Source organism: Onychomys torridus, chromosome 1 (genome assembly GCF_903995425.1).
Source record: "Onychomys torridus chromosome 1, mOncTor1.1, whole genome shotgun sequence".
Taxonomy (NCBI): domain Eukaryota; kingdom Metazoa; phylum Chordata; class Mammalia; order Rodentia; family Cricetidae; genus Onychomys; species Onychomys torridus.
In genome coordinates this window covers 87,760,677-87,773,036 of record NC_050443.1, presented here as the reverse complement: position 1 = coordinate 87,773,036, position 12,360 = coordinate 87,760,677, and the positions used below count along the sequence as shown (strand labels likewise).

The following is a 12,360-nucleotide window of genomic DNA, read 5'->3' as shown; positions in this document are numbered from 1 at the left end:
TTTAAATGTGAAGAGCAGGTCTAGTAGATTCTTTCCTTTGTAGTAGAACAGAGATGGGACATGAGTTTATAGCCAAGTGGGGCTGGTTTGACATTGTTCACTCTAGGTAGCAACATATAGTTTAGGGACTGTCCAAGGCCAAAGGCATGGTGCAGCCAGAAAGGAAGGTCCCTCCTGTTATCCTGACTACTCAGTCTCTGGTGTCTGTAAAGGGATGCTACCATCAATGCAGCTTGATGACAGAGTGGAGAGCAGGCTCAGTCCCAGATTCACCTCCTTCTGGGTCTGTGATCTTGGGTGGACATTGGGAGCTTCTCACTGTAGTCTTCTCGGGGACGGGGATTGGAGAAACGGCAGCCACTGCCTGTAGGGTTGTTAGGACTAAAAGAGTTCAAGTTGCAGAGTGCTTGGGAGAGCCGTGTGCTTCCTTTCCTTCCTTCCTTCCTTCCTTCTTTGAAATTTACTGGTACATACTACTTTTATAAAATAATGGGTTTTATTATGGCATTTTCACACATGTATATGATATATTTTGATCATATTCTCCTTCCATGACCCTCTTGTGTCTCCCTCCAATAATTTCCTTCCTCTTCCCAATTAGTCTCTCTTCTGTGTTTGCCTTTGGGGAGGAAGTTGTTTGTTGTTGTTTTGTTGTTGTTGTTGTTTGTTTGTTTTTGGTGTTTTTTGTTTGTTTGTTTTTTTAGACAAGGTTTCTCTGTGTAGCTTTGGAGCCTGTCCTGGAACTCACTCTGTAGCCCAGGCTGGCCTCAAACTCACAGAGATCTGCCTGCCTCTGCCTCCTGAGTGCTGGGATTAAAGGCGTGCGCCACCACCACCTGGCCACAAGACGTTATTTACAGAGCCACGGGCACCTTTCCATTGACTACGCCCTAAAGCAAACGTCTCTTTTCCATGCCACCAATAACTGTACAGATCATGGAGCAGGGGCACTGGGAGGTGGTACAATCATGAGCTCGTCCCCTCTCCAAAACAGAATATTGATAAGCTCAGTCTTACACAGACGCTGTGAGTTCAAGAGCGTAATGACCATCATTAGTGGTTAAAATGCCTGAAGCCAGATGAGGGTTTGAATGCTGTCCTTACCACATACTGGCTGGGGCCCTGGACCACAAGTCCTTATTGTAACAGAGGTAATAATTGGTCAGGCTCTATGGTTTTCAGAGGAATCAATGAGATCAAGCCCGTAAAATGCTTAGTGTACTACCAGAGAGCTACAATAAGTAGGGGTGGGTGACTCTTGCTGGGTTTCAGCAACTAGGTCTGGACGTGGGCCATCTCTCCACTCCTACTATGGATGGGATAGCCTGGGCTGTGGCTGTTTGTCTGCTGAGGGTAGTGGGGCTTAGCCTTTCCTTGGGGTTAAGTATAATCCCCCAGTGGGAACTTCTCTATTTCCAGGGCTTTCTATTGTTAGGATGAGCCTCTCTCTCTCTCTCTCTCTCTCTGTGTGTGTGTGTGTGTGTGTGTGTGTGTGTGTGTGTGTGTGAGTGAGAGAGAGAGAGAGAGAGAGAGAGAGAGAGAGAGAGAGAGAGAGAGAATGCATGTATGCACTTGTAGGTACTTGTGGAAGCTGGAGGATAACCTCAGCTGTCATCCCTCAGCTGTCATCCATTTTGGTTTTTGAGACAGGTTCTCTCACTAGCCTGGTACTTATCAAGTAGTCTAGAGTGGCTGGGCAGCAAAACCTCAGGGTCCACATGTCTCAGCTATCTCATGACTACTCTATCTGGCTTCAAAACAAAACAAAAAACAAAACATGGATTCTGGATATCAAACTCAGGTCCTCACGTTTGCAAGACAAGCACTTTACCAAGGGAGCCGTCTCCCCGACCAAGAGTTCTTGAGCTGAACTTACTGTGAGGGTTAAGTGTTTTCCAAGACCAGCATTTCCTGACTGCTGGCTCCATGACACCTCTTGAACCCCACCCCCTCCAACTTCCCTTGGCAGCTTCATCCAATTCTGTGACCACATATGAAACCTGCCAGACCTACGAACGCCCCATCGCCTTCACCTCCAGGTCAAAGAAGCTCTGGATTCAGTTCAAGTCCAATGAAGGGAACAGCGCCCGAGGATTCCAGATCCCCTATGTGACATACGATGGTAAGCAAGTGCAGCCCGTGGCAGGCGAGGTGTGGCTCTGCTTTGAACTGAAGGAATTGGCTTCTGAGCTAGCGGGCAGATGCTAACAAGCACACCCACTCAGCCAGCCAGCCAGGGTGAGGCAAAAGGACATGGCTGACTCACTGGGGCCACATTGTAAACAGATATTTGGGGACACTTACTGTAGGAATGAAAGAGAATGGTTTAGAAAAGACAGGGAAAGTGAATAGAGTCAGGTGTGAGAACATGGGCTCCTTCGGGACTTTGTGTTGGTGATTTAGCATCTCTGTCTTATTTTCTTCAGTTCCATTGGTGATCGAACCCAGGGCTTCTAACTCTGAGATATACCTCTAGTCAAACTGGATTCTCTCTCTCTCTCTCTCTCTCTCTCTCTCTCTCTCTCTCTCTCTCTCTTCTTTGAGACAGGGTTTCTCAGTGTAGCACTGACTGTCCTAGAACTCACTCTGTAGACCAGGCTGGCCTTGAACTCACAGAGCTATGCCTGCCTCTGCCTCCCAAGTGCTAGATCAAAGGCATGCGCTACCACGCGTGCAAGCCATATTTTCTTAGTGAGTGATAAAGAAAATCCTTCGAATGAACATTAAAAGTTCAACATGGACAGTTCCTGGCAGATAGTAATTGCTCAAATTTATTAATTTTATTAATATTTTTAAAGTTGTGACATTTATTAGACAGCTCCTGAGAAGGGGAAGAGGTTTAACTCCAGGTCTTGGGCCTGTTTTTGACTCTGTGATCTTGGGCAAGTCAGGTGATGTTTCTGGATCCTCTGATCCCTGGAGACCTACTTAGACTGAGACTTAGTCAACAAGTATTTATAGTGACCAGAACACAAAGGTGTGTATTTCGTCATAGATACTTTCACAGGGTGCATAGAAACAAAGCACTGTTAGTGCAGAGGGAAAAGGCAGTGGCTATTCTGGATAGGCTTGAAGAGAAGAACACTTTTACGAGGTTCGGGTCTTGAAAGAATATGTAAATTGGGCTGGGACATAAATAGAGAGGAAGAACATCCAGGAAGAGGCCAAAGGATAGAGCACCTGGCAAAACTGGGGTCTGATTTGGCCAGTGGGTAGGGCGCACAAGAGGATATGTGAGGGTGGGGTAGGCAGTGAGTAGCCTTGAATGTCAAGCTCAGGAGAGTAGACTTAATTTTATAGGGAGCTATTAAAGAATTTTAGGGAAAGAGACAACATCATCCTTGGCTTTCCTAAACTCACTTTCCACATTTATTTCTAACAAGTGACCAGACTAGACTCATTCTGTCCTAAAGTTGCCTCAACAATGTGCAATGGCCAGGGCCAGGGCTCTTGGAATCTTACTCCTGGGACTCTGCTGAAGGAGACACTGAGTCTAGTTCCTGCCTGGAAGCAGATGTCCAACAAGCTCTCCTGTCCAAAGTCAGGGAGGAAAGCAAGCCGACTCTAAGGCTTGGGCAAATGTTATCAAGGCATTGAGACATTTTCACATGTCACAATTTATTCTGCCTTTGTGACATATTAAATATCCCCCTTTAAAAATAATTAACTATTTTATTTTATGTACATTGGTGTTTTGCCTGCATGTATGACTGTGTGAGGGTGTCGGATCCTCTGCAAGTGGAGTTACGGACAGCTGTGAGCTAGGATTTAAACCTGGATCCTTTGGAAGAACAGCAATTACTCTTAACCTATGAACAGTCTCTTTAGCCCTCTAAATGTCCCTTTTTTAAAAATTTGTTTTTATGTGCATTGGGGTAAGGATGTCAGATGCCCTGGAAATGGAGATACAGACAGTTGTGAGTTGCCATGTGGGTGCTGGGAATTGAACCCAAGTCCTTTGGAAGGGCAGCCAATGCTGTTAACTTCTGAGCCATCTCTCCAGCCCCCCCCCCCCAAATGTCCCCTTTTTTAATTGAACAAATATGAAAACAAGGGCTGGTGATGTAGCTCAGTTGGTAGATTATTTGCATGACATGTATGAAGCCCACGCTCAGTTTCCCATCACTGTATAAGCTGGGTATGGTGGCACTTGAAATCCTAGCAGAAGCTGGCGGGGATGGGTGGGTGCAGGTGATAACTGCAGATGACATTCTGGAGAAGGGTAACCAAGAGTCATGGTGACAGGCATTGGGCATTCCTGGGCACCAGGTATGCACCACAGTGCCTCTTATGGGGCACATTCCTCATGGCCACCTCATGAATTGGACCCAGTCACTTTTGATGTTACAGATGAGCCCACTCAGGCTTGGAGATTTAAATAGTTGACCTGAGATCATGACATGGCAAAGTTGCAGAACTGGAATGACCCAGGTCTAGTGACTCCAGAGACTGAGTTCTTACCTATGAGCTTCTCTGTGTTTTGAAAGGCAGAAGGAGGACAGGAAACACAGGAGCTCTTAGAAACAGTGTGTGTGTGTGTGTGTGTGTGTGTGTGTGTGTGTGTGTGTGTTTTAAAGACAACATTTTGGAAGCATTTGGTATAATGGCAAAGCACAGTCTAGTTTTCTGTTACACCACAGTGCACAACAACCAGAAGCCAGTCCTCTGAGGTCTAGACACTGAACAAGAGTGCAAAACTAAAACTAAAATAAGCAGGCATGGTGGCACATGCCTGTAGTCCAGCACTTGACGGGTAGAGGCGGGAGGGTCAGCTTTGGTTACATAGCAATTTTAAGGCCAGCCTGGACTACATTAGGCCCCCTTTTTTAATAAAGAAAAACAAATAAAACTTATTCCCTTGATTTTGTTTATTGATTTGTTGTTGATGTGTTTGTTTTGAAACAGGGTCCTATAGCTCACAAAGTCACCTGGTAGGCCAAGCTGGCCTTGAACTTGTGCACTTACATTATACATTCATTAGAATGTAAGAGTGAGGACAAAGGTGCCGCATCAGTAGTAGTAATGATAGTGCGCACGTATCAAATACTAATTGTGCAGTGATGGTGTTCCATCACCATCTCTGGACTGAAGAAACTTCTTGGGAGTGCTTCCAATACCCTTCTACGGATGCTCTTATAATTCATGTGGCTTCTTAGCACATGGTATGCATGCAAAAAGGCGATTTTTGATGTGTCTTGGCTTTGGAGAAGACTGTGCTCTGCATATGCTTATTTGAGTTATAACTATGGGAAGCAAGCTAGACTTCAAAGTGGGGTGAGATTACATTTGGAGAAGGAATACATGTGCACTGCATTTAATGTGTAGCCAGGACCAAAGAAGTGATTAATGAGGAAGCAAAAAGGCCGTTCATCTTTCTCAGAGTGTCAAGTTCTCCATCCCCAACCCTATTCCACCTAAAGAGAAATCTTTCTTGGTGCTCAGAAGTTTGCTCACCTTATACATTGCAAGGACAGGAAGATAGTGGGGTGGGCAGGTGTTAGAGAGGGAAAGAAAAGCCCGGATGAGCTCAGAGTGGAGGGAGCATGGGTAGGAGCAGTCCAAGACCCTCCTACAGGAAAAAAGGCAGACAGAGGAGCGCTGAGACTCCCCAGGAAGCAGCCAGTGAGACAGCAGGAAAACCAAAGTGCAGAGTTTTCTAGATGATGAGAGAGGAACTGGATGAAGGAAGAGGGTGACCAGCCAGGTCAATGCTACCAATGGGAAGTGAGAACCAGCATTGGACTTTGGGACACACAGCATGAAGCTCATTGCTGAGCTCAGTGGGCAGTTTTGGAGGGTGCTTGGGACGAAACTGAGCACAGTGCGTTTAGGAGAAGACAAGCCCAATTGGAAACTGAGAGCCGACCCTGCTCTGGGAACAACAGGGGAGAGAGATGGGAGGTGGCAACTGGCAGGAAAGATGAAATTAAACGAAGCATCCTTCAGATCAGTTTTCGTGCTGATGGGAACTAGCAGAAAGGTTTCTGTGGAGGGGAAAGTGTAGACTTGCTGGCTGAAGTGCCCTTGACTTGGGAAGGGAAGGTGCAGCTGGTCGGGGAGGCAGACGATGGGTCTTGACTAGAGGCACAGAAGGCTCCTCTGAGGGGAGAGGAGGGAGGCAGGGCAGATGCCAGCTGAGAATGGAAAGTTCTCTGAGAGCAGCCACTGAAGGGGGACTTCCCAGGGCTTATAAAAGACAAAAGTGTGGGTTTGGAAATAATTAAACAGTAAGAAGCAAAACGTGTCCTTTATTTCAACAGAAGACTACCAGGAACTCATTGAAGACATAGTTCGAGATGGCAGGCTCTATGCCTCTGAGAACCACCAGGAAATATTGAAGGTGAGTACCAGCCTCAGCAGACAGAAAGGTAACTATGAACTCCTCACATACAGCTCTTCCTTCCAGACACTGAACCTATGGGGACCAAAGTCCTCTCCATCCTTCCCGTCTTTAGTGGTTTGTTCGTTTGTTTGTTTGTTTTCATTTTTTAAGACAGAGTTTCTCTATGTAACAGCCCTGGCTGTCCTGGAACTAGCTCTGTAGACCAGGCTGGCCTTAAACTCACAGAGATTCTCCTACCTCTGCCTCGCGAGCACTGGGATTAAAGGCGTGCGCCACCACTGCCTGGCTTCTTTAATTTTTAAAAAATATATATAACCATTAGTGTTTATATATATATATATATCATATATTTGAGAATATCATATATATACAATGTATTTTGATCTTATCTATACTTCCCCCTGACTCCTGCCAGACCCTGCTCAAAGTATTCCCTTCCTAATTTCATGTTTTTGCTCTTTTTTAAAAAATAACCCACTGAGTCCAATTAATCTAACTGTAGCACTTACAATTAGTGTATGCACATGGTTGTAGGGTCAGCCACTGGAGTATGGGTAACTTGTGAAGGACCGCAACTCTAAAGAGAACTGCGTCTCTCTCCTCCAGCAGCCATCAACTGCCAATAGCTCCTCAGTTAAGGGTGGGCTTTGTGAGCTCTTCACCCACCCAGCCTGGGGTTTTGGCTTCCTCTCGTATTGAATGTCTTCTGCTGGCAAACCTAGCTGCAGGGTTCATGCATTCAGTGGCTCTCCTTACACTGGGCATTTGTGGAGGGGCAGGTGTGTGTGGGGTGCTTGCTTAAAAATCCAAGTCATGGACATATAGTGTTTTTATGTTCAACTTGAATAGTGAAAGACCTTTGCCTCCTAGTTTATGAACTCAAAGCCCACCACATTTCAGATACTTGTGAGTAATTAATAGCAAAGACTTGCTTATCACTAACCCTAAACTGTTTTCCAAATTTTGATGTTGTATCTCATATGGTTGAGAAAAGACAGTTTTCATATGTCAAGTTTTAGTAATGCATCCTTATTATTAACAATTAAGAAAAATTAAAACTGGAAAGAAGATAAAAATCAGGGGAAACAATTTCACAAAGTATTTTCTAGCTAGTGAACTTCCCGTTGATAGTGAGTCATTATGATTCCATTGGCAAAGTGCCAGAAGGTTTGAGTGTTTTGGCCTGGTAACAAAAATTCTGTTCTCTTCAGGATAAGAAACTGATCAAGGCTCTGTTTGATGTCCTGGCACACCCCCAGAACTATTTCAAGTACACAGCCCAGGAGTCCCGAGAGATGTTTCCAAGATCTTTCATCCGATTGCTGCGTTCCAAAGTGGCAAGGTTTCTGAGGCCTTACAAATGACTCTTCCCACGTGCCACTCAGAACAGTGTCTTACTGTGGCCTCAGTGGGCTGAAGCCATCTACCCTCCACATGCCAGCAAGCCATCGGATTATCATCATGCCCAGTATCAGTGACTCCTAACAGTTCAGTTTTTATAGATAATACAGACATCTTGGTAAACTGAACTTGGGTTTTCTTTCCCAGCTTCAGGTGGCTTTGAGTAGCACCAGCTTCTCACTGTGTGGGCATGTGTCCTGGATGTGTCTGGGGCTGGCTGAACTGGCCTCCTTTTGGGTTCTCACTTCTCTGATGGTCTGTAGTGGAAAGGAGGCAACAGAAGGACCACTCTGGCTGCAGTTCCATGTCCTCCAGGCCAGTCCTCTCCCAGGGAACATCTGTACTCATGCAGAGGTGACCAGGCCGAACAGACAAGCAGGAGGCAAAGACAAGCAAGCACTCCAGGAGCCACCCAGGTCCTCTGAGTCATGGGAGGATCCCGATCCTCTCAGCCTCTGAGATGCCAGTTTAATCCTAAATGTGTTGAGTTCTAAGCAGTGATAATTTTTTAAAAAGACTAGAAAGAATTAGAAATAAAAAGGCAAGTGTAGCCCTTCTGGAGACATCAATAGTGCGTGCACACACAGCAAATGCAGAGGGGCCTGGTTGTAGTAGCATCCCTCAGGCCTTCCCACACACAGAGCACTGTGCTAGGGCTTGGAGAACTCCTGGGTGTGATTTTGGTGGATGACAGTTATCCATCATCATGGAAAGGAGACTTCATCATTCATCAGTTCAAGGTCAGCACTGGCAGGCTCCCTGAAGTGCCAGTAGTGACTGGCACAAAGTGCCTTCCCTTTTCATTCTCCCAGAGTGAAACAGTCTGAGATGAAGTGGCATCATGTAGGATACTGTCATTCTCTGATGATGGGCCACACACCTGTTCTCAGGCCACACAGTTAAGTCACTTTGGTTTGCATAGTGGGACCGTATAGTGATTCCCCTTCCACATGAACTTTGCTTTGCAATATTACTGAGCTTTTAAGCATTTTAATCTCTACCCCCCGCCCCTGGCAGGCAAAAACCTCTTTACAGTGGATGAAGGAAAGATCCTGTTGCACTAGAGTTGTAGCTTATCGGTAGAGTCCTTGCCGAAGATGTACAAGGCCCTGGGCTTGGCCCTCAATACCACTTTCTCCTCCAAAAGAATCCTGTCAATCAAGCTACTATCTCCCTAGTGGATGGACTGACTACACATAGCCATAGGGTTTTATTCTTTCTGTGGCAATTATAGCACATCATTCTGTATACCAAAGTACTAAAAAAATGTTTAATAAGTTAAAAAAAAAAACAGAATATTTCATTATTATTAGACTTGTTTTTCCACCTCAATGTTGTTTTTAATCTATTGATAACATTGACTTTTTTGAGGGGGAGACAGCGTCTTACTATATAGCCCTGGTTAACCTGGAATCTATATGTAGACCAAGCTGGCCCCAAACTCACAGAACTTCACCTGCTTCTACCTCCCAAGTACTAGGATTGAAGATGTGTGCCACCATATCCAGAGACATTGGCATTTTTAAAGCTCTAATGAACTTTTAATTTTTATTTGGATGAAATTTCTCTTCAAGATTTTGTACATCTTGCTAGGCACAGTGACACCTGTAATCCCAGCACTCAGGAAGTACAAGCAGGAGGATTAGGAGTTCAAGCTCACCCTCAGCTACATAGGGGGTTTGAGGCCAGTCTGGGATACAAGAGATCTTTTCTCAAAAAAAAAAAAAAAGTTTTTAAACATATTCAGTTAAAAAAATCATTAAGGGGTTAGAGAGATGGCTCATCAGTTAAGAGCACTTGCTGCTCTTGCAGAGGGCCCAGGTCTAGTTCTTAGCACCCACTCTAGGCAACTTACAACTGTCTATAACTCCATTTCCAGATGATCTGCCACCCTCTTCTGGCCTCTCTGGGCACCACATGCATATGGTGCACATATACCCACACACATACAGACACAATTTAAAAATAATAAATCTTTGTTTTTAATGTTTAAAAATTTTAGGCCAGGTGGTGGCGGCGGCACACCCCTTTAATCCCAGCACTCAGGAGGCAAAGCCAGGTGGATCTCTGTGAGTTCAAGGCCAGCCTGGTCTACAGAGCAAGATCCAGGACAGGCACCAAAACTACACAGAGAAACCTTGTCTCAAAAAAAAACAAAAAAACAAAACAAACAAACAAAAATGTGTATGGGTATTTTGTTTGCATGTATGCCTGTGCACCACATGCACACTTGGCCCAAAGAAGCCAAAAGAGGGTGCTGGGTTCACTGGGACTGGAGTTACAGATGACTGACTTTAAGCCAATATGTGGGTGCTGAGAATCAAACCCTAGTCCTCTGGAAAATCAGTCAGTTCTTTTAACTGTTTGCTAGCTCTACAGCCTCTAATGAATTTTATTTTATTTTATTTTTTTGAGACAGGGTCTCATGTATCTCTGACTGGCCTGGAACTGGCTATGTAGATTTGGTTGGCCTTGAACTCACTTACCTGCTCCTGCCTCCTGAGTGCTAGGACTGAAAGTGTGCACCACCATACCTGGATATAAAATAAATCTTTTAAAAATCATTAAAATGAATTTGATATGCTACGGTTTGACCTATATTTCTGAGTTTGACCACAAAGTGGAAATTCAGAGTTCACCTGAGTTGGTGACCCACCTGATCAGGAGGACGGGAGGGCTGAGCCTACTAACTTGGTGTTCGTGAGAGCACATTGTGTTGCCTTTCTAGAAGGCTGGGGGTGGGTGTAACTGGAGGGTTGGCAGGAGGCTGCATGGAACCACTGGCTTTGAAGTATCTTCCAGAAACAGACCCCCCACCAGAGCTGTGTTTCTGGTACAAGTGTGAGCCCCCGATATCCTCCAGGAGCTGATCCCCCCACCCCCACCAGAGCTGTGTTTCTGGTACATGTGTGATCCATTCAGTAGAAACTCTTCAAGTTTCTACTTTAGACATATCAGCCACCCTGAGAGATTCTGTGGCCCTGCTGGGAAGCTGTCTGGCTAGTCAGGCAGTTGGCTACCTACTAAGTCAACCCACATTGCATATCCAATCTGTGCCAGGTACTATTTTAGGCCCTAGAGATTAATCAAGGAGCTCAGTAATAAGGTAGATAGGGTCTTATGTAGCAGGAATCTTAAATGGTCTTATTAATAAAATCAAGCCTGAAGCCAGGTATTGGGGTGAACGCTGGAAGATCAGAGAAGCAGAACAAGCCACAGCTTCATCACCTCACCAATTCCTCAGCTGATCCTATTTCCTCAGACTGGAAGCTTCACAGTCCTCATCCAGAAGGAATCTCAGCTGAACTGCTACTCACAGCCTGAAAGCTTAACCAGCCAAAAGCTTCTAGTTTCTGGTCTTCACGCCTTATATACCTTTCTACTTTCTGCCATCACTCCCTGGGATTAAAGGCGTGTGTCACCATGCCTGGCTGTTTCCAATGTGGTCTTGAACTCACAGAGATCCAGAGGGATTTCTGCCTCTGGAATGCTAGGATTAAAGGTGTGAGTGCCACCATTTTCTAGCCTCTGTATCTAGTGTCTGTTCTGTTCTTTGACCCCAGGTAAGTTTATTAGGGTGTACAATATTTTGGGGAACACAATACCCCACAGTCTTAACCCTCATAGAGCTTATATTTTAGAAGGAAGAGAATGAACTTGAATTGGCTAGTGGTAAGTGCTATGTTATAAACTAAAACAATGGCTCTGTGGCTACCTTAGGTTTGGGGACTAGCCTCTATGGGGATGTGACTTCTCAACTGAAAACTACATGATAAGGAGCCAGCCTGGGGAAACTAGGGAGAAGAGCATTCCAGAGAGAGGCACCCCAAGGTCAGAGGTATATAGGCAGGGACATGTCTGTGCATGAAGTCTAGTCAGAAGGCAAGTGGCATTTGACCAGGCCAGAGAACCACATATGGGCCAGATTCCATCAGCTGTGGGATCAGGAGGAGAGATTTGGGTTTAATTCCAAATACCCTTTGAAGTCTGTGGTGGAGTTAAGCAGAGAAATGGGGTGGCTTATATTTGAGAGTGTGTGTGTGTGTGTGTGTGTGTGTGTGCGTGTGTGTGTGCGCGCGCAAGCGCGCCTTCATGCTCACAGTTTTACACACGTGTGTATGTGGTGGTCAGAGGGCAATTTTTGATGTCATTCTCGGGAGCTGTCCACCTTGTTTGCTATGACCAGGACTCTCACCAAGTATGCTAGGGTGCCATGAGCCCAGGGGTCCACCTGCCACGCATGGGATTACAAGCACACACCGAGACACCCAGCTTATCTTTTCTTACAAGGACTCTGGGGATGGAACTCAGGTCCTATGCTCACACAGCAAGTACTTTACCCTCTGACCCACCTCAGCACCCCAGGCTTATGTTTTTAAAAGGTACCATGGACTCCTAGGTGGATGGCTTTGAGGAAGCAGGACCAGAAACTGTATAGGAGGCTGATACCACAGAGCAGGCACTCATCTGGGGGGAGGAGGGAGGGCTCCAAAGTTGAGTGTCCACCTTCCTGCCACTGGAGCTGGTTCTGTGGGTGAGTTCTGAGTAGGCGTGGGAGTCTGGGGGTCCCACCTTCCAGCTGTGGGTATTGTAATGCATCCACCCACAGCCGCCTT

The 12,360-nt window shown here is 45.7% G+C and overlaps 1 protein-coding gene across 1 annotated transcript in view; it reads left to right on the top strand.

The window, feature by feature from the left end:
• Window positions 1–9,168, top strand: part of Scube2 (signal peptide, CUB domain and EGF like domain containing 2) — a 66,921-nt gene extending 57,753 nt beyond the window's left edge. Inside the window, 3 exon segments of the mRNA XM_036190417.1 lie at window positions 1,970–2,122; window positions 6,261–6,340; window positions 7,555–9,168. Of these exon segments, the coding sequence (XP_036046310.1) occupies window positions 1,970–2,122; window positions 6,261–6,340; window positions 7,555–7,707 (386 nt within the window). The 3' untranslated portion in view covers window positions 7,708–9,168.
• The last annotated feature ends 3,192 nt before the right edge of the window (window positions 9,169–12,360 follow it).